Raw genomic sequence first — 23,303 nt, forward strand, 5'->3', positions numbered from 1 at the left:
CTAGTCGCGAGGGAACTGATTTCACTAAAAATACCTAAAATTACTTTGTAGAGTTAGCTTTCTGCATCCACGATATGTAGAACGCAGCATTTTAATTTTAATAATACATTTTACATTTTCACAGTACTTTATTCATCATACAGAATCAGAACAACGAGAATTTCAGTACTCCTCATCGCCTATTTACACACTACAACAAATGCTTTTTTCATTACAATATTAAAGGTGTATCTATACAAAACGTGGCAAGTTCATTGCTTGTTTGGATTGATACTCTGTAGAGAAATCAATAAGATATGCAATATCGCATAAAATCAAACATTTGCAATAAGTGATGTTTTGCACTCAAATGTTTATTCTCTCATCAAGCTGCCAAACAATATTTAAATAATTATTGACATCGTACGAATATTTATTGCTAAGTGGGTCGCACTATCGTTATGCTTACAAGATGAACTTTATTATGGGCATTCAATAAAGCTCTCGACACAAATGACCTTGTGCAAAAATTACACTGATAAGGTCTTTGTCCAGTGTGGTATCGTTTGTGAATAACAAGGGTGGAATGCTGCGTGAAAGATTTTCCACAGGTATCGCAGCTGTAAGGTTTTTCTCCAGTGTGCGTTCTCTTATGAACAACCAGGGTTGTTCGTTTGTGAAAAGCTTTGCCGCATACATCGCATATCAGCGACTTCTCTCCTCCATGAAGACGCAAATGATCTTGAAGCGAACCTTTAGAAGAAACTGATTTACCGCACAAGTGGCAGTCAAATTTATTATCACCAGTATGGGATTTCACGTGAAGCACAAGGGAATTTTTGTAGGCGAATGTTTTGCCACAAAATTCACACTGGTGTTTTATAGGCTTAAAATTTGGCTCGTGGATCTTGGTGTGACGTGCTAGAGTATGATTGTTAGGAAAGGCCTTTCCACAACTCTGACACACATGTTCATTAGCTTCATGTTTAACATTCATGTGCCCGTGAAGCTCAGCGTTAGTAAAAAAGCCTTTGTTGCATATTTTACAGAACTTTGTGTATTTTTCAAAGTGCCTCCTATGATGCGTTGCCAGCTGAGATGCTTGAACGAAAGATCGACCACATACATCGCATACGAAATTACGTTCATGAGTGTGAATCCTCCTATGAACTGCAAGGGTGTTCGTTCTCTTGAAGGATTTGCAGCATATGTCACATTTGTATGGTCTGGCATCACTGTGAGCCACTAAATGTCCCTCAAATAAATTCTTGGACCTAAAAGTTTTCTTACAAATCTCGCACTGGTAAGATTTCGTCAAATGGCAAATATCGTTTGAACATTCAGTTGATAATTCGTACTTGCGGTTCATTTCTATAGTTTCTAATGTTGCACCTGTGCCATGTCGTGAGGCCTGCATGGAATTTGGAAATTCTTCGTAGGTCAAGGCCAGATCATCAGTGATATACGTTTCATCACTTGCACTTTGGTAATTATTGTTACCCTGCAGTACGTCAGTTCGTACGAAAATTTTTCCCTCAGATTTCACATCGATAACGGCATCGCTGGACTCTGTGATCTTGGTGTACTGATTTTCCAACGTCTCTGTAGTGTCTGCGGTCTCAAACTTGGCTATTTTCAGGGTTAATCTGGAAATAAATGTAAGATAAAGTCAGACATCGCATTTACTTGTGTAAAAATTATAGTACCCATGTGGAGTCAAAAGTTCATGAAAATTCATTCAATTGTTATTGATACTTTTGTTCTGTGGAATTAAAATATATTTCAAGTAAAGAAAAAAATTGGAAAAAAAAAAAACTGAATAATATGTAATGAGGTTTATAGCCATGGAATATAGAACTAGTGTATGAGCAGGCTGCATTGCAAGCGATAAGTACGGATTAATATGCTTTCAAGCATAATAATCGTGTATATAGAGAGTTGTCGCAGCAAATTTAAATCATCACGATTTGCCTCGAAAACTATTTATTATTATTTATTCCTAAGGTATCACAATAAGACAACTATCATTAAAGGGGATGGGTGTTATATAAAAGTATAAAAATATTTCAACTACATCGTACCACAACATTTGTTTTATATATATATATATATATTATATGTAATATATGTATATAGTTTATAATATATATATAATTTATATAAATGCTGTGATCAAACGAGCCAATGAGGCATTCCATGCTCAAGTATCACTTTAGACCCAGATATAAATAACACAAATCACTCTGTTTCCACAACCTAATCAAAGTTTTCTGTACCAGAAAAACTATCCAAGTTTACACGCTGGTATTATTAATGCTATTTTGCAAGGCTTGAAAAACACTAAATAATTTTTGATTTGAAAACTAATAAGTATTTAGTACGTGACAGGTTGACAAATACCGATGACACTTCAAGCATGTTCCATATATTTGTTTATTCTATTTTGCTAGGATCACCCTTGTTATCGGAATCTGACTTGACCTGCAGGTGACGCACACCCTCAAATATGTCAGGTACAAGGTCAACCAGCTGTGCATGATTAACACAAGGTTATTGCTAAGATTGATGTTCAACAACAAGAATTTTGATGTAGTTTTAGTTGTGCCCCTGAAACGAATCCTTTCGAACAGGTTGCGCATTGGTAGGGTCGTGCCCCAGAGTGGTATCGTTGGTGAATGACTAAACTTGTCCTTTGTGTGAATGTCTTTTGGCATATGTCACATTTATACGGTCGTTCCCCGGTGTGGGTTCTCATGTGAACAGTCATTGTTGACCTCTTCGTGAACCCTTTATTGCAGTAGCAGCAAATTACTGGCTTTTGACCTGTGTGTAATCGCAAATGATCCCGAAGTGAGGCCCGACTACGAACCTTCTTACCGCACGTATCACACGAGTAACTTTTCTCTCCAGTGTGCTTGCCCACATGAATTTTAAGGGATTTTTGTGTTGCATACATCTTGCCACATATTTCACACTGGTTGGGTTTTTCGGGAATATAATCCGGCTCGTGCACCTTTAAGTGTTTTTTCAGGGCACTTTTAGAACGAAAAGGTTTATTACATGTTGAGCAAACGTGTGTACTTTCACCATGCTTAGCAAACTTGTGATACTTATAATCACCCTTCGTATAGAAACCCTTGAGACAATGTTCACAAGTAAATTCGTACTCTGCAGTATGACGTTTTTTATGGATTGTCAACTGAGCTTTCATTTTAAACGCGGTTTGGCAAATGTTACAAGTAAAGTGTTTCTCATTGGAATGAGTGTTACGGTGAACTTTTAATTCATTTGATCTTTTAAATTTTTTGTCACATAAATCGCAGCTATATTTATATTCCTCACTATGGACAACTCGATGTTTCCGTAACAATTCTTTGGTAGTGCATATTCTGTCGCACTTGTTACATTTCCACTCGCGAACTGGTGCAATTCTTTTACGAGGACGTTTTTTGGCCTTCAGTGGATCGACATCATGAATGTTGATCACCGGCTCAGGACCATCATATTCATCCGGAATTGAATCCACGAATACCAAAAATCTTCCACTATTTCTCACATCAAACTCGGGGCATGAAACATTTTCAGGTACATGTTTTTCAGAACTAAAATTATCACTTTCATTGTCTATGGTTTTATCCAAGCTGCAGGATTCTTTCTTAAGTATTGAAGGATCAGTAGGAGCCTTTGATCCATCAATTATTTCACACTGCACTAGTTGTGTAGCTGCATACTCCTTGGGGCTATTCTCTTTGTATTTTCTTGACCTGAAAATGAACGTACAATGAATTAATCAACTAACCAAGTTAAATAATCAACAGCACGCATACATACATTATGTACATGCGTACAAAAACAGAAATAATAACAATGCAGTAATATCAATAACAATGTAGCTCAATGGAATGATTTGAGAAAAAGTGATATAAATTCAAGTGACCATATTTCTTGTAAATGGGAACAAAAAATAAAAAAAAAAAAAAAAAAACTGCAAAGGGGTACAATCACCAATACCAGACTACAACAGTGATCGTTGTCTGCCCGGATTTCATCTGATTGAAAAATGATATTTCACAAACAACAGGGTCACCGATGTCCTTGCTGATGTTGTTGGGGTGAACAATTGTAAAACAATCATTAATTACGAACAGAACGGATGGGGCTTACGTGTTGGCATTAGTGAATCTCGTGAATCACGTAAGAACTACGGTACAAGATCGCAGCTTTGAAGAATTAAGTGGAAACGTGTTGGGACTTCATGTGTAACTTCATGGAGCCCTTCTGAGTAAAACGTTTTGGGCATTTTTCACATGCGTAAGGTTTCTCTCCAGTGTGGGTGCGATTGTGTATGTGTAAATACTTCCTCGCACTGAATGCTTTTCCACAAACTTCACAAACGTGTGGTTTTTCCCCCGTGTGAATTCTCATGTGAGTTTCAAAGGAGGCTTTGGTTGAGAGACACTTTCCGCACACCTCACATGTCATCAGGTTCTCACCGGAATGAATTTTCGTATGCGTTCTCAAAGACTTTTTCCATGTACTTTCAAAGTTGCACAACGAGCATTTATATTTCACAGGTTGTTCGTGCGACTTTTTATGTAATTTCAGATAAGTCCGACTTAAGAATGTCTCTCCACAAATGTGACACTTGAATGGTTTGTCTCCATCATGTTCCTGCCTCATGTGGTTATTCAATGCCTGTATTGCATAAAACCCCTTGTTACAAGTCATGCAAAACATGTTGTACTCCTTGTCGTGCCTACTGAGATGTTGTTTCAGAGAAAGTTTAGATTCCTCCACACAACCGCATATATAGCAAACTACTCGTTGGCCATGTATCTTGGTGTGTTTGTGCAATATCGATTTGGTCTTGTAAGATTTTTCACAAATCAAGCAGGAGAATGGACGGTCTTTAAGGTGCATCGCTTTAACATGGAGATCCAGCTTGTCTCTATACCGGAACCATTTGTGACAAACTTGACATGCCATACGAACTCGGTTGACATGTAATCTTCTGTGCCGTGAGAAGTGTCCTTTTTTTTCAAGTTTCAGCCCACAAAAATCACATTCATACATTGGAGGTTCAGATGAATCTTGAGAAAAGTATGTTGGTTTGTGTGCGTTTCTGTGATTGAGTAAATTTTTGGTGTTTGAAAAAGACTGATCGCACAATCCACATGGTTTCTTGTTTTTACCACTAGGAATATAGTTAGCATGAAGGCGCATATGATTGCGCAGGTTTCCTCTCCAGTCCGTCTCAAAGGTACAATGATGGCATTTAAATTTCTGTGGTAAGGCAGCACCATGCACCTTGGACACGTGTTGCTTCAACGACGGACCTGATTTAAATCCACAGTTGCAGATCGCGCATCTAAAAGGTCCCGAAGATCGTACTCGCCTTGCAGCTCGAAGGAATGAATCGCCATTTCCATTTCTTCCAAATCCCGCGAAAAAATGAAACCTGGAATTTTAAAAGTATAATCAAAAACATACGAACAAGCTAGATTTTTGAAAAACTTGACCGAATAAAACTATACAATATTTTCGGTTTTCTACTATTTAATTTTTTTAAAAAACACACCAACATTTTATAGATAACAATTGGAAGTTTTCATATAAATTGTACATTTATTTGTTTATTTATTATATCCACAGTATCCCATCGATTGCTTGTTCAAATTGGGCAGTAGATATACATACACTCATATTCAATCCTTGAATCACCTTTGTCTAATTAAGTATTATTATGTTTGTTGAGAAGATACAAGGTAAGCGATTCATCACTTTAAATATACAAAATAAAACGGGGTTTCAGGAAATTTATCCTCAGAGACGGTGAAGTTGATTCCAAGTACTCAAATACGTTGGAGAAAAGTTTACCCAGACCACTTTCCGTAAAAAAAAAAGGGAAGAGTTTAATGCTTTATGTTGTTCATGGGCAGAAAATTTTAGATACCCTGCACATAAAAATCCATTACTGTAATTTTGCTAACCACAAATTCCTAACTACTCTGAAGACAAATTTGTAAGAGTATGAATTTCACGAGTTATACAAGATGACGATGATTTCTTGACACATAAAGGTATCCCACAATATGCTCAGTAAAAATGACGATTATTTGTTTCCCTCGATGTGTGACTTGAAGTGAGAATTCATTGATCCTTGTTGCGTGAATCTCTTCTGGCAAATTTTGCATTCATAGGGTCGTTCGCCAGTGTGGGTTCGCAGATGAACGATGAGATACTTTCTTACGCTGAATGCCTTACCACAAACTTCGCAAATATGAGGTTTTTCCCCCGAGTGTATCCGCATGTGAACTTGTAGATAAGTTTTACTTGATACAGACTTTCCGCAAATCTTACACGTTATTTGATTTTCACCTGTGTGTATTTTAGAGTGAACCTTAAGAGCAGCCTTCCAAAAGCTCTCAAAGTTACATACTGTGCATTTGTGCTTCTCCCGCTTTCCATGCGACTTCATGTGCATATTTAAATAGGCTGCGCTTGCATATGGAGTGTTACATATTTTGCATGCAAACGGTTTCTCCCCCGTATGCGTGAGCAAATGTCGCTCCAATGTCTGATTTGTATAAAACCCTTTCTTACATATTTCGCAAAACGTGACATACTCTTGATTGTGTTTTTTTTTATGAAGGCGCAAATCATATCCAGATACTTTTGATATCCCGCATATATCGCAATTGAATCTTTTATTATGCTGTTTCAGATGCGTCTTCAAAAATTCTTCAGTTTTGAAAGCTTTTCCACACAATACACATGGAAATGGTCGATCCTCTTGGTGAACTTTCACCTTGTGCTTTTCCAATTTTTCATCATCGGAAAAACCCTTATTACACTCTTCGCAACGGTTCTCCAATGATTCCCGATCATGATTCTGTCTGTGTTTTGTGAATAGAACACTGTTGCGAATTTTTTTGCCACATAGATCGCACTCGCAGAAGGATTGTTGTGCAGGTAAAGAAGTTGATCGGCGCTGTGAGTATTTTAACCTTCGCTTGCGACCAGTATTTATCCTTTCAGTTTCAGTTTCTGACTTGACCTCATTTTCTTTTAAAATAGTAAACCCATTCTCTAGCTCTGATTCCAGTCTTAGTTCCAAATTTGTATCTACATCTGAACCTAGATCTGAATCTAGATCTAATTCTGGTTCCGGTTGTAGTTCTGGTTGTGGTTCCGTTTGTATTTTGGTAACTGTGTCTATAATTTCATGAGTAGTTAACTCGCAATATCTGTCAACGGCGCATGCTTGTGTAGTGAATTCTATAAACTCATCCTGGACCAACAGCTCTTCAGATTCTTCTTTCGTAAGAACAGCGGTAACATCGTTGGCATCATTAAATTCAGACCTGTAAATAATAACGTTTGTCAATTTTTGTGTCCCCAAACGTGAGGAAATATTAAAACAACAAAAGAATTTCTAAAAAAATACTCGATTGAATCGGTATCAAAGCTTAGAAAATTTCATTAAAATATTATTCTGTTCATCTCACCACATAACTTTCGGTAATTAGGCTATTATATCATCAACCATGCACCTATTAAAAAACCAAAGATGATGATGATGATGATGATGATGATAGTTATGACTTATTTACTAATTGTTTTAAAGATAAAAATCGATGGGGCCAACAACTTGTAAAGTATCTCATGTGTGATTACAAGATTGCATTTAAAATGATGGAATGAAAAGATATAAAGTACCACACGTTAATAAATCGTAAATTTCGGACCTATTAACAAATTTCTTTAATCAGTAGTGTTATACCTCTGCTCTATACCTGTGTTTGAAACTTTCGATACTTTTTTCCATATGATTTGGATTGTCAAATGACGCATTTATGAAGTGAGATGTGTTTATTTTTATGTACCTGAGTAAACAAGTACACATTTTCAACAGAATGTTGAGAAAATGTCGCACCATAGGATCATATAAAAGGACTTAAATATAAGTAAGTAATTACTTATAAGTATAATAGTCATATACTGGACGGAAATATTTCACAAGTTATTTGTACGAATATCAGTCAGGTCCCTTCACTGGACTTGCAAAGTACAACTTTGTACGTGTAAATAGACTATAAAAATAAATATCGTGTAATGCAATAATGTAATACCCAATATTGTTGCAAGGAATAAGTAAAAAGGTAATAATAAAATTGAAAAACCAATAAATATAACATAAATGCATCGCATCAGCTTAGCTCACTCGTTTAGTATTCAAATAAATTCTAAGGAATGATTGATAATTTATACAATAAATAAAACTTAACACGATGTAATGAATTTAGAATGAGTTATTGATATTTGTGTTTACTCTTTTTTCGTTGGATATTTCTATATTTTTGTTGAGTATAAAAAAAACACAATGGCCACCTACCAAGAGACTTTTTGACTCGAACAACTCTTAAAATAATCATAGGATTCTGTCTTTCAGTTTCAATTTTATGTTAACTACCTAGGAAATTTAATGTACGTAGATGTACGTGAATGTGTAAGCGGACGGGTTAAATGACGTATTCGAATAAGGCAGAAGTTAGTAACGATGACGTAACGAAATATCAGGGAAAAAATCATTATTGCACAATTTTAGAATGACTTTCAAGGAGTTGATTTTGCAAAATATGAATATATTTTATTTACCATAGTTTACCAAACTTTACACATTCCTGAAGATGCGAAGTAACGATTTTTCCTAAACACGTATCGTTACAGTAACGTTACTAAATGCATTCTTACATATTCCATGCATATCATGATTATTTCCCAGCCTTGTGCACGAGTTTGAGATGAGTTGAAAGCTTTCGTCGCAGATTGAAGTTCTTGTTGCAATCTGCACACTCGAATCGTCCGTAAGTGTGAGTTTTTTGGTGCTGCACCAAATATGGTCGAGAGCGGAAAGCTTTGCTGCAATATTTGCAGACTTCTGGTTTTTCGTTAGTGTGTATACGTATGTGAATTTTCATATAATGTTCACGGATAAGCTTCCCACACACCTTGCACTGTATATGTGCCGCTCCAGTGTGAGATGACAAGTGTTGTTTATAACTGTGTTTGTAAAATGTTTGAAAATTGCAAATTTCGGAGGTGAACTTCCGCCTCCTTTCTGACGAATGTTGTGTCCTTATGTGACTATTGAGGTATAATTGATTGTGAAATGATTTGTTACAAACTTTGCAAACACAAGACCTTCTGTCCGCATGAGTAGTCATGTGGAGCCTAAGTGGCGACTTACCATAAAATCCCTTGTTATATATTTTACAGATCTCCGTGAACTCCTTATTATGTCTTCTGAGATGCACTTTTAAATAGTACAGTGACTTTGACTTATGCCCACACATGTGACAAATGTGTATTGCACTATGCAACTTCACATGCAACTTCAAGCGCTTAGACTTCTTAAATGTTTTGCAACACATGGGGCAGCTTAGACAATAAGAGACATTCGAATCAGTCTTTGATCGATTTTCAGCCTGACTTTTTGGCAATATACTGATCACATAGTTGTTCTTATCCAAGCTTGATAGTTTATCTAAATCAAGACTACGTGAAGAAGGTTGCGGTTTGTCTGCACAAGCAGTGAGTTTGTTGCTTGATATAGTTTCCTCTATTGCTGTAACTTCAACTTCCGCATTGTTTACCTTCTGCGGAATACATAAGGATTTTGGACCACATGCAAGATTGTTCTTGTTACATGAAGGTGGCATTTCTGTCAAGCTTGTTGTATCTTCACTCGTTGAATGATTCTTTTGTCGTGAAACGCACTTGATATCCTGAGCACAGGTAATAACATTACTTAACAAAGTGTCATTTTCTGCCAATTTTGCGTTTGCAACTTTCCGACGATCTTTTTTCTCATGGATTTTCAATAGATGTGCCCTCAAATAACTTTTCTTTTTAAATATTTTCTCACACTTGTCACATTTGACAAGTTCTGAGATATCACCATACAAAGGAATTTCGTATTCCCGAGAATAATCAGGAGCATGAGTGCTGGACGAAGTTTCGTTCTCATCCAATCTCATATCTTCAATTTCCGGATTGTCTCTCCTTTCGTGTAGCGTGTCTGCTTTCAACGGTATTCTTGGAGATGCCTGGTAGTTTAACGGCTCTGATAAAATCGGGTCAGACTTCTGTTTATATTCAACATACTTTTTCTTTCGTGTACTCCTACATGAGACCTGTGCGAAATGTCACTTAAGATCATCACCATGCGAGATTAGTGTGACTTCTGGGGTACAAGCAGTAGTGCCGTAGATAGATGAAATTTTACCTGCCCCCAATTCAATTTCTTTTATTTTCAAATGTGGCTCATGCAGCAGCATATGTTTCTTCAAGTATTGTTTCCTCTTAAAAACTTTGTGACATATTTGGCAAATTACACGCTCTGAGATGGTCAGATTAGTCTTAGATATATTATGAGCCTGTCTTTTCGTAAGAATAGTTTCCTTCAACCTTTTCAAACAAGAGCGTGTTGGCATTTTTACCGCATGACTGGTAAAATGCAAAATACGCCTACTTTCTTTGGCTGGAGTAATTGCATCCTTACTAAATGTTTCTGTTTTAACCAATGTTACATCTTGAATCCCTACAGGGTTTACTGCCTGAGAAACCGATCCACTTTTTTGCGCAATAGTAATCTCATTGCTGATTGAAGTTTACCTTTTTTTAAATCTTATATTCGAATGATCTACTTTCAGTGGAATAAGATCTATTTCCTGTGTACAGGTTGTAATGTTGCTGGACCGAGGTTTTGTATTTATCAATCTTGTATCTTCAATTTCCAAACAGTTTATTGTTGGCCAATCAGGTTCGGTTTTGATGGCATTAACAACGATGTTGCTGCAGGATGAGAATTTCGTGATTGAAAATCTCGTACTTTTAATCGTCGGAACATTTATCTTCTGCGATATATATTTTGGTTCTCAAACTGAAGATGCGTTTTTATCAGATAAAATCGTCTTTCTTGTCGATGTCGTATCTTTGATTTTCAGGAGGTTTTTCGCCTTAATCCTCTGTGAAATACGTTTGGTATTCTTGACAGATGCTGTAACATTGCTGGATAGAGTTTTTCGTTTTGTCAATTTTATATCTTCAATCGCCAGGGGATCTTTAACCTTCACCTTTGTTTTCTGGGAATTAGATGTGATTTCCTGGTCAATGTCAACTAACTTGTAACTAGATGTATTTCTCTTCGCCAATTTTGTACACATAAGTGAAAAAGGATTTTTGACCTTCAACCTTTATGAGATAGATCCGCTTCCCTGTATACTAGTAATAACAGAGTTGTTAGATAAAGTTTTCATTTTTGCCGACCTTTCATCGACAGAGGACCTTCCGTTCTCATTCTTTGAGAAATATATTTGCCAGCCTGGGTATCGTCTGTCAAGTGGTAGCTGGACAAAATTTTCGTTCTTGATAATCTAGTAATTTCAAGTGAGAAAGCGTCTCTTAACTTTGGGATCTGGGAGACACTTTTGATGATTGAAGTACAAGAAGTAGTACAGTTGTAGTTAGATAAAGCTCTTTTTTACTAATCTCATACTTCTGACTACCGGAAAGTCTGTTAGCTTGGTTATCTGCAGATCCATTGTTCTGTAAGAAAAAAAAAAAAAAATATTCAGATGGATGCATGTTGACGACAGTATTAGAATCGCATTACTGTTTGCACAGAATAAATGTCCTTTCTATTATAATTTATGTACATATACCATAACATTTCCTTTACCATGACAGAAGTTGATTCATAAAATGATGGTAATTTATAGTTGGATAAGGCAAGTCGTGAGAATCAAATCTGTGTAATGTTTGGTTTTTGTAAATCAAGTGTCCTTATTGAATTACTCACGAGCAAACTAATACCAAGTTAATGAGAATCTCTCAGTTTTTTCTCCTAATTTGCTTGTGATAATTCGGTGTCTGTGGTAAAGTTGGATCATATGGTTTGAACATGTATTAGCACTTTGGGTGTGCAATTTAACTCCATCTTTTACAAATCGTTTTTCAGAGGGAGGCCTCGCTCAACATCGACTATTTAACAAGGTAGTAGCTGTCATTATGACTGAAATGTATCTAGATATGCACTTCAAGTATATGAATCTCATAGATGTGTTTCTTCTCTCGATAGTTATGCATAGAAGTAGTATGCACTATCAGCTTCTCCGAAATTGCACAATTGCTTCAGACATGCCACCTAAATTGCATATGCAAAATATGTAATTATTTTCATGTCAACATTTCATAAATGTTTAAACATAAATGCCTGTGCACGCTTTGCAGCTGGACGAACTATTAGTTTTATAATTCCGAAAATTGTGATATTATGGTCTTTGGTGGATGACACATAATTGGATGCGTGTATTGCATCGATATAATTATTGGCAGGTGGGATTGTTTTCTGCTGCGCATCATAAATCAATTCGAAATAGCCTCGTTACTGGCAAGTAATTCGTATGTTTTGGGATTGAACACATCGAAGAAAAACTACAGAAAAGTGCACAACTGTCAATCATTATTATTGCTGCAAGAGCATAACACAGTTCTACAACAACTTCAAAGTTTTCTCGATTTGTCCTCTTTTTTTTTTTTTATTTTCATCTTTTAGTAAAAAAGTATACACATGTGGTTTTGCAAGCATGGGATCTGCTAGAAAAAATATGATGAAAAAAATAAATAAATAAACAAATGGACCACTGTCATTATAAAACTTATCAGGTTGCACCGATACAGCAATCTTGCTGTCTGTTCAATTTTACTCAATTTATTTGACTCTTTCTTGATACAATTGTATATTTGAAGATACATCTACCATGAGTTAATCCACATAAAATATAATTGTAATCAAATTGATTAGAAAAATGAAGATATGTTCATACACGTCAATCCTTGGTTCTGGTGTAAATTTGATTGTGAATCAGAAAATGAAATCTAAACTAGAGGCTTACATTTATGGTTCTTCAGCGAAGTCTTTTGAGAAAACGATTTTCGACAATATTTGCATTCATATGGTTTTTCACCTGTATGAGTACGGCAATGGACGAGTAAATTTTTCAGCTGCCTGAAGCCTTTGTGGCATATATCACACTCATATGGCTTTTCCCCAGTATGAATTCTCATATGAATACTGAGATAGTGATTGCTGCTAACAGCTTGGCCGCAGATATGGCATATGACCTTTACCCCAGTGTGAACTTTCATGTGAACTCTAACGGCTCCCTTCCAAAAACTTGAGTAACCACAGACTTCACAATGATATTTTTTTTCACGTCCCTGAGGGTCATGGGACGTAGAATGAAGCTGCAAGCTTCTTCTGTCGGCATATGTAGAGTTACAAACTTGGCAAGTAAACGGGCGTTCACCAGTGTGCGTTATTCTGTGTCTATCTAGTACCTTCTGAGACAGAAAACCCTTCGAACAAATGTCACACCGGAGACTATATTCATTTGTGTGTAGCCGTACATGTGTGCGCAGACTCTTGTTGTTCTTCGTTTTGAAGTCACAGTACTCGCAATAAAAATCCCGATTCTCATAGTGTACCTTCCGATGCGCTCGAAACTTGGCCAACTCAGAAGAAGTGAAATTACATTCCGTACACTTGCGCACAGGCTTAGACTTAGGTTTCTTGTGTTCCGAATTTAGGTGCACTTCACGGCCAGCCGCTGTTCGAAACATCTTGGGGCAACGATTGCAGAGGTGTTTAGAGGAGTGTGTTTTGCTGAGATGAATATTGCAGTCCTTCTTAGTTTTGAATATTTTTTTGCACTCTTTGCACTGGTACAAATCAAGAAGGCTGCCACGACCGCCGTTTGCATGCACTAATTTGTGTTGTGCCAAGTATTGCTCATTAATGAAAATTTTATTGCAAATATCGCACCTCTTCGTTACTTGTATATGACCAATGAGGGCGTTGATTGACAATACTTGACTTCCACTAACGGTGACTTCTTCTTTTACAAGAGGGGTAAACAAGAGGTCCTGAACGCGCAAGGGTTGAGATTGCCGCACAGACGAATCCCTGGTTGGTCCTACATTACTCTCTTCGAGGCAAAGTCTGATGCAAGAAGCAGATTCATTTTCTTTGCCGACAAAGGGGAGCTTCACATCAGTGCCGTATCTGTAAATATAAAATATTCAACTACACTGTAGAGAATGACAAACGAGCTCTCAATGTGAAACCCTCGTATAAGTTTCCTTCTGAATCAGTAACAGGAAACAAAATCAAATATGAATAATATTGTGCAATATCGATAAACAGGAAACGCAAAATGTATGTATAGATTCTTGGCTGCAACCGCAATTATTATTTTTGGTTATTTGCCATCAATGGCTTCCCTACTTCCTGGCTGACTTTCTAATATTACACATCTGTTAAAAATGGTTATCATTTGTAAACTGCATCTATTATATGTGCAGGAAATATACCTTGAGGCAGAGCATTCAAAGTGATAAGCAACAATGGGTGGAGGATGGTAAGGCAAGTAGGATTTAATTGAAATTTGTTGATTGAAAGTAAGATAAATTTTAGAAGATACGTGTTCTGACAATTAACTAACTAAGTCTACATCTCAAGAAAAAATATTTAATTTTGCTTCGTGTGACCTACTTCAGTAAATATTATCTACATGTCTAAATAAATACAAAATTTGTCAATTTTGTCGATAGCTATAAATTATGGCAAGGTAAATAACGTTTAAGAAATACATTAATAATATTTTACAAGTAAAATCACTATGTTTTATTTGACCAATGCCAATACATATTCATATGATATTTGATACATACTATTAACAAACAGGCTAGTTCGATTATGCCTTTTGAGCTTATTGACAAAGGATTATCATGAGGCACTTTCTTAACATGCAACGATTGTGATTGGTCTAAACTCGAGGGCACTCCGAAGCTGCCCAGAGCTAGATCGAAAACCATAATCGAACATGCCTAATATTGTACTTAAGACACATTTTAGTGTGGAAACTCTTGTAAGCATATCCTTTCCTTTGATATGAAGTTAAAAAAAAAGATGCAGTTACTTTTTACGGCGAGCCAATAATTGAAGGGAAAATTAGTTTCAGCACGATCCCATGTGTCGTGGTTAATGATATTCGCAGAGTTTTCTATCGTAGTGATCAAAATATGCACTTAAATTTATTTTTAGCTGATTAAGCTATGAGTATAACATAATCTAAAAAACAGTGAAAAATAATCAATCATCTTAATGAAACGAAATATATATTTGAGTATACATAGAACTTACGAAGAAATGATTTCTAACATGATTCAACAAGACAATAAATTGCTATATCAAACAAAATGAGAATATCTGAGAACATATAGGAAAAGGAAAGCTGCTACTTTGGACAGTACTTAAATCAGAGTGAATCGCAAGTTTTTGCTTTTAAAATTCAGTACCATTTCCACGTGATTTGAAATATCGAAAATTTTTCGTTGAACACAAAACCTACATCGTATCAGAAAATTGTATTTCAGATACCATACAATCACATAACGAGCTTGCTAATTGCGAATAAAAATTACTGTAGTAAATACCTGCCATTTACAGTACAATTTAATGTCCAGGCTTACAATAACCCAACAGCAACGATATATCAACACTTTACGTCACCGATCACCCACTCAATTAATTTTTTTTCATCTTTAATTACATAATTTGATGTCTCATAATTGTAGAGTTACAGATACGAAAAAAAATTATTAGCGAAGATGGCATTGCCCAATTCAATTTAAGAGCCCCCCCCGCGTCTAAAAAAAAAGATGTATGTAAAAAATGTTAATTAAATGCTATATCCAAACTCTAATGGGTATAAATATGAGAGCAACACATAGAGTGGCATTAACGTGCCAAATATAAAATTATTGTTCTAGCACCTATTGAGATAGGAGTAGACTTACTGAGAGAGAATAGTAGACCAAACATCACCAGTTAAAGTCACACCAATCCGAAAGTTCCAATTGTATTCAATTATAATCCAGCACCCGTGCATCCCCCTCGCTCTCACTATGATATAATGGAAAGAATATAAGCCGGACATATGGTTTCCATGATCGCTCCTCTGGCAAGGGTGTAATGAAAGCTGAATAAAAAAAAACGTCAGAGTAGAGAAAAAGTTAATCGGAGCTACAATAATTGCATATATCTTTTCTTCTCTCGAAGCAGTGAGTATCGACTGACAGTACTGCAGTTATAAGCATGGACTGAATTTATAAGTGATAAGGAACACTTGTAGAGATAATCTGTAGTTAAAGTTAACGCATTACTTCCAGTACGGAACTACTCGAGCAATAGACATAACAAAAGTATATTTCACATTGGTCCCATATAGAATATTCAGTATCCACTTTCTTCAGACCAAGAATATTTGACGCTAATAAAAAAAAATTAAGTAAAAAATTGATAATATACGTGAACTAAGTTGATAACGATGCATCTATGAGGGGCACGCAATAAATGTTAAAACTAAAAAAAAAAATGATTAAAACAAAGCTCGATTGTTACTGAAAACTAAAATATCCTACACCGAATTAGTATAGCTATATCTTACGAGTCGATGCAGACGTATAAATATGACAATCCTGTTCAATTGTGCATCATAATATTGTCGGATGAATCGGTTCTCTGCTGCTCTTGCTGGGCACGTGCATTCTGTTTAGCATGAGTTTTAAGATGGGAATTGAGCATTGTCTTTGAGGCAAACGACTTTTGGCAGATATTGCAAGGATAGGGACGATCCCCTGTGTGACCCCTAAGGTGGACAACAAGGGTTGTTCTTTGCGTAAACCGTTTACCGCAATGGGTACACTCGTGAGGGCGCTCGCCGGTGTGAGTTCGCCTATGGACGCTCAAATAATTTTGTGATATAAAACCCTTGTTGCACAAATCGCATACATGGGGCTTTTCCCCCGTATGTTTTCTTACATGCACAGTAAGGTATGTTTTACTCGATACAGCCTTACCGCATATATGGCATACAAACTCGCTCTGTACTGCACCGGTGCTGTGAGTCTTCATATGAACAAGGAGGACCTGTTTGCGAGAGAATCGTTTATTGCATAGCTCGCAGTGATGTTTTTTCTGAGGAGGAACATAGTCAGGCTGGTGAAGCTTAGCGTGAAGCCTCAGCCCTTGTCGATACCTGAACGAAGCTTGACATATCTGACATTGGAACGGTTTTTCTCTGCTATGTATAGTTTGATGTTCCTGATAATTACTCTTCGTGTAAAACCCCATGCCACACACGTCACAACGATACTTGTAGTCAAAGTGATGTCGTCGTTGATGATTAATAAGATTAGAACGATGAAGACTCGAATATCCACATGTTTCACAAACGTTTGTTTTCTCGCCATTGTGGATCAGCTGATGTTTCCTCAGTACAGAAGTGGTCTTAAAACTTCGTCCGCACTCGTCACAAGCATAAGGATATTTTTCATCGTGCACCTCGAGATGCATGCTAAGCGCTTGTGTCGAGGCGAAACTTTCCCCGCACAATGTGCACAGATATAGCCTTACGGTGTTCTCCACATTCAAACGATCGTGCAAGGATATTTCATGATCCCCGGTAATTTCGGTACCGCTACAGTCCTGCGACATCACCACGCTACCAGGCAAGCTGCTCTTTGTAACAAAATATCTGCAAATAAGAGACACAGGGCATGAATGACGTGAGACTCGGCCAGCTTACCTGGAAATTCAACTATTCAGCTTAATACTGTGGTGAGAGTATAAAAATAATATCTAGACTATAGACGCGCGGCAATAGCACCTGCTACAATGGAAATCAGATTGTCGTCAACTCAATGACATTAATGTTCTGCACATTCACAGAATGTCACCATCCATGTAGAAAGAATTCGTTTCTTAGGTATGTTCAACTTTATATATGTTATCATCATTATTAGTAGTAGTAATAGTGGTAGTACGACAGTGGACTTCCCATAACTTCTTGCATGCAGACTTGTCATTACAATTGGCTTTTGGTCACACGCATTAATACGTGTAGATGTATTTCACTACTAACAGCCATGACGCGGGTAATGGGAATCGCAATGCGAGAAGCATTCTCAATTAACTCATGTCGATGCTCTTCAACGTTATAATTTATAGCAAAGCTAGGAAACTGGGCATTATAGACCCTCCAGCACAGGAAGTTATGGAGAGTCCCTGTAGAATGATATACGAAAACATGAAAATAGGCAGTCGTACTTATGTGCTCAAAATTAAACAGCAAACACGTATACACGATTCTTATTCACACTATTTCAAATCAAAAATTCGTTTAGTTAAGGTATGAGAAGTCATATTCATTTATCCACTTCCAGCTTCAGACACAAATAAATATTCATTAATTTTCGATGTAAAAGAAAACAAAATAATGAACATTAAATTATTTTACGACACACCTTGCATGTAGAATCAGATGAGCCAAATAATACATTCTGCTCACGATACAACCCTTTGAATTTAAGCTTAATTCCTTCATCGCACCAAACTGTGTGTGACCAAGGATTGAAATCCACTCATGCTTCAATTGTCCTCCACCTCTGTGTCGTGCCCATTTACAGTATGATCACTAGGTACTGAAAATCTTGATGCGATTACAAGACAGACCATTTTTGTGTAGGTTAATTCCAGAACAGGGCCCATTGCCTGATTTGTCTTGCGATCAGTCACACCAAAAACTTGAACTACACAGTCCCTTGAAATTCTATATTGATAACAATGATGGTTCCAAGAGAGACCCAGTAAAAATTGTGGATCTTCATCGTCGTTATTTCGTCGCACACACCAAAGTTAACTTACCATACTTGTTATACCATTGTGAACTGGAGGTCACTGGATGCAATAGTCATCAGACGCTACACTATGCTGTTCGATTCGATTTTTAATGCAACAAGGGCTAATCTATACAAGCAGTGACCATTGATTAGTCTTCGTTTATTTGTTTCAGCTTTGCCTTGTAGAAACCACAAGTTCGGTGAAATGCTTAACATCAACCTAAATGTGAAACAATAAATACAGGAGTTCATACACGGATAGATTAATGTAATATATGGTTATATTAATGAAATACTTCTGAATGTAGTAATGTTTATTATTCAACCTACAAGAAGTAAATAACAACAAATATTGATCAGTGAAATGTGATAAGTTCAAACTATAATTGTGGAATAGTATTGCTTCACTAAAATTTATAAATTTTGTGTAAAATTAATCAATAGGTAAATGACTAAATGAAATGTGAAAATTCATAATGCAAATATGAGAATTACAGTTCAAAGCAACAAAAATATTTCAACCCATATATGAACTATGAATAAACTGTACTAATTTCTGAATAATTATTCAATGTGATACTAACAACAGATATGCAAAAACGAACCAATTAGTATCCGATTGTCTCAAGTATGTATTACAGTTAGGTTCAGCAAAATACGCAAAATATGAGACAAATTTACAAATTTAATCTAATAAATCTAATACGGAAAAATCAGTTGAGACTGCCTAGTGTTTTTTCATATGATTGAGCATAATTGTACGGGTAACGAATCCTTTACCACACTGTGTACAAGTGTAGGGTCGCTCGCCAGTGTGATACCGTCTATGAACGGTAAGTGTCGAAGCCTGAGTAAATGATTTACCACACATTGCACACAGGTAGGGTCTTTCACCGGTATGTATACGTTGATGAACAACGTAATACTTGCGATGGGTGAATCCCTTGCCACAAACATCACAAATTAATGGACGTGAGCGATGTACCAGCTTGTGCGTAGTCAAGGAATCAAGAGATGGGAATTCCTGGGAACACACTTCACAAGGGAACGAAGCTGACGAGGATAGCGCATTTGTGGAGGTAGCAATAGAAGAGACCTCAGCCAAGTTCATATCCCCTAGTCTTACACTATCCATAGTGTCGGTTCGCGACATTGATTTGTGAGATTTAGCGTGGTGGTTGTAATTGTTCCTTGTGTCGAAACGCATTAGACAAAGAGAGCACGAGTAAGGTCTAGCAGTATCCGTATCATGCATTTTAGTATGACGATCTAAAAGTTTTTGATATCGAAACGTGGCAGGACATAATTGACAAGTAAACGGTTTTACGTCCGAATGCATTGCCTCGTGCATTTTTAAATGATGCTGAGTCGTAAAGGTCTTTCCACACACGATGCATCCAAATTTACGCTCCATGTGAGTCCTCGTATGATAATTTAATTTGAAACGGGTAATAAATTCCTTCCCACATGTGGGGCAAGCGTACGAAGTAGCTGGCAAAGACGAGGACAACATATGATTACGTTCAAAAGTCGACGACTGTGGATAGTCACTGCGTACCGTGTCTAACGTAGTGGGTACAACGGCAAGAGCAGTGTAATTACCACGATAACATAGCTGGTCATTAATCGATATCGATGCGATGGCTGCTTCACCGCACTCGGGGGATGAGGGTGATAGTATTTGTCGCAGCATCCCTGACAAACCCCCGAATACCTCGTCTTCCCTGAAAGGATAAACTCAAGAACAATGGCCGCGATACTGCTGCTAATTCTGACATCAACACGAGCAGGCGAGTGAGATGCTTGTGTGATGTGTTATGTGGTTGTGCGAGTGCATTGCGTTGCCGTACACTATCTCAATGGCTCGGCTCAGAGAGACTCTCGAGTATCCAGCGCCATTATAAATTTAACAGCTTGAACATTTCAATATTCATCTCCGTATTCAAACTTTCATTGCCTTCCATCGCAAATTCTTATCTTCCACATTTTACCCTGTTTCATCAGACATTGGAAATCACTACCAAGCATTAACTACAAACGCCTGTCTAGTACCTGTCGTGAACACAGCAGTGTCAATTTAGCATCACCACATTCACCTCAATCAAATACGTATTGATGCTTGGCCATCGAAAACTAAATTCTCTCTGATACACGTAAGCACTACGTTGAAAATTCATTTCTTCTTATTTCTTCAATTTAGCAACAACACACGTGACGTTTTACGGAAGGAAAAAAACTTAGTTACAATTTAACAATTAGTCAATTGCAGGAATAGGAGGTAAATTGCAGGAATAGGATGCATATCGATGGTACCACCAGTAAAAATGAAACCTTAGTCAAGATCAAGAAAATATAAATATAAGAATACTATAAATTGATAATTCAAGTTATCATGTTTTTCTCACCTTCGAATACTATCAGCACATCTCTGCAGTAACTGAAGCACGTCTAACATCTTCTTCTTATACGGTACACCAAATTAAAGGATGAATTCTTCGTGCATATTTCATCACTCAACTCCCGAATATGATTTTTGCAACCACACCAATCACTTCATTATTTATGCACGTTTCCAAGAGTTTTTAAAAATATGTCACGAAATGTTATAGTATCTAATGGTTAATAGTGTAAGCTCGATCAAGATTCACAAAATGTCACGGATTATCGCATTTTCCATTGTGTAAAAACGGTAGGTGTATGACGATAGCGTAAAGAAGTTGCGCAATTATGCAGCAACAATGCACATGCACACGACATGGCACAAGCTATATTATTTAAACATAATAAACATGATTTTCATAACCCTCAGACTGTACAAGATCGAGATATAAGTAACATAATATGTGAAATGTAGCAACCATTGATGAAAAGGAAAGGCACAGGACTTCTAAAATGAATAAAAAACATACTCGCCTTTTTCTAAATGTTGACATGATACGTCTGTCTGCATCCAAGATCCGTCAAAAATTTTTGGTAATTGCTGATGACACAATTATCAATGTTGTGTAGATATCTTGAATACCTTCTTCTTTCTTCAATTTTCAGTATGAGCTGTCTCAGATTTTCAGAGAAAATTCAGCTATCGTTCTTCTTTGAAAATTTTCAACACACTTCCAACACACACGATATACCAGGAGAGACACACGAGAACTCCATAAAAATAGGGAATATTTATCAATTGTGTATGCAAAAAATAAATCAAATTTCGTTGATCTAAATCGCAACACCTACATGTGGGATATTCTTCGCAATGCTATCGAGGTACGACTGTATCGCATCTATATTAATTTTCACGGCAAAGCTCATCATTTAGAAAACAGTGTCTCGACCAAATTTGGTCATGTGCGGCATTGAGTGCCTTACATAAGCGTGGTAATGTTATATCGACAACACGTATATAAGATTGTTTTGTGGACAGACAAAAATTTTAAGAATAATCGAGTAGAGAGCATTTACAATTGGATACAATGCTGGCAGAATCGAAATTCTCTATGGATTAGACATGAAATTTCTCTGTCCATAAAACAAGAATTTCAACATCGAAAGAAAAATAACAAAAAGGGAACTGAGTATACCCTTATGAAAGAATATGCATATTCACATATACAGCATCAACTTACATAAATTTGAAATATTCTCATACCCGATCAAAAATAAATTTTGACCAACAATCTGTGGTTTACATTATTTATGCTGTATAGCAACAGATTTCCTTTCATATAAGCATACAAAAACATGCTCTTATACTACGCATACATCATATATGTTATAATAAAAAGCATCTAGCAATTTGTAGTTCCAATTTATTAATTGCCTGAATATTAATTTTGTAGCACACAATTCAGACTCGACACATAAAAAAAAAAAGTACAAAGCATTGCTATAATCATAATCTTTTTTTTTTTTCTCAACTGAGTATTTTCCAACTGAACAAATTGCTAAAGGCCTGAGCCAAAGATGGTTGTGAGGTGTGTAGGTGGACACAATTCATTTCGTGCCCTGTGCACCTTAACAATTAAAAGGTGACTAACTCTCCAGAGTACCCATCTAGGTTGTTTGATCGCAATTTTACATTAACACGAACCATGGAAAGTACAAAAGAAAAACCTATTCGGTTTGAAAAGATGATTAAAAAAAAGTTTCCAATACATATCCCATCAGAATCCCATTCAGAAAAATAAACAACCTCATTACTTAGAAGAGTGAGTGTTTGCGCATGTGTGTGGATTTCACAACGAAACACCTTTGGCTCTCAATGGCAAGGGCAGTGAAGAAAAAAAAGGAAAACTCACCCAGACTTGGGATCACCGTCGGTTGTCTGGGGCATAGCCATTTCTGGCATTTCCACGATTTTTTGCTGCTGCAAGCCGGACGGACCCGCTTCGTCGCAAGCCAGGGATACATTTACAAACGTCGTAGGTTCAATCGTTCTACTATTACTAGGATCTTCCTCGCTTTCTTCCTTGACAGGTAGACCTGTATTAAAATCAAAATGTTCAAATTAAACACAGACTCGA

General features: G+C 36.7%; 2 protein-coding genes across 23 annotated transcripts in view; both read right to left on the bottom strand.

Annotated features, from left to right (window-relative positions):
• Positions 1-23,303, bottom strand: part of LOC124220530 (zinc finger protein 3 homolog) — a 56,363-nt gene that overhangs the window by 31,091 nt on the left and 1,969 nt on the right. For 10 of the 22 annotated variants that reach the window (XM_069136582.1, XM_069136585.1, XM_069136583.1 and 7 more), the window contains exon 4: positions 23,079-23,262. In XM_069136582.1, the coding sequence (XP_068992683.1) occupies positions 23,079-23,262 (184 nt within the window). The other 12 variants (XR_006883613.2, XR_011177300.1, XR_011177299.1 and 9 more) reach the window with 12 other exon arrangements.
• On the bottom strand, positions 8,323-10,924 carry LOC138191057 (zinc finger protein 846-like). Its single transcript, XM_069136597.1, has one exon. It carries the CDS (start codon positions 10,017-10,019, stop codon positions 8,754-8,756), a length of 1,266 nt encoding a protein of 421 aa, XP_068992698.1. The 5' UTR covers positions 10,020-10,924; the 3' UTR covers positions 8,323-8,753.

The sequence above is a fragment of the Neodiprion pinetum genome, chromosome 5 (genome assembly GCF_021155775.2).
Source record: "Neodiprion pinetum isolate iyNeoPine1 chromosome 5, iyNeoPine1.2, whole genome shotgun sequence".
In the NCBI taxonomy this organism is placed as follows: domain Eukaryota; kingdom Metazoa; phylum Arthropoda; class Insecta; order Hymenoptera; family Diprionidae; genus Neodiprion; species Neodiprion pinetum.

Excerpts from the sequence above, each read along its gene's own strand:
- LOC138191057 (XM_069136597.1), bottom strand. The coding sequence starts at position 10,019 with ATGAGATTGGATGAGAACGAAACTTCGTCCAGCACTCATGCTCCTGAT.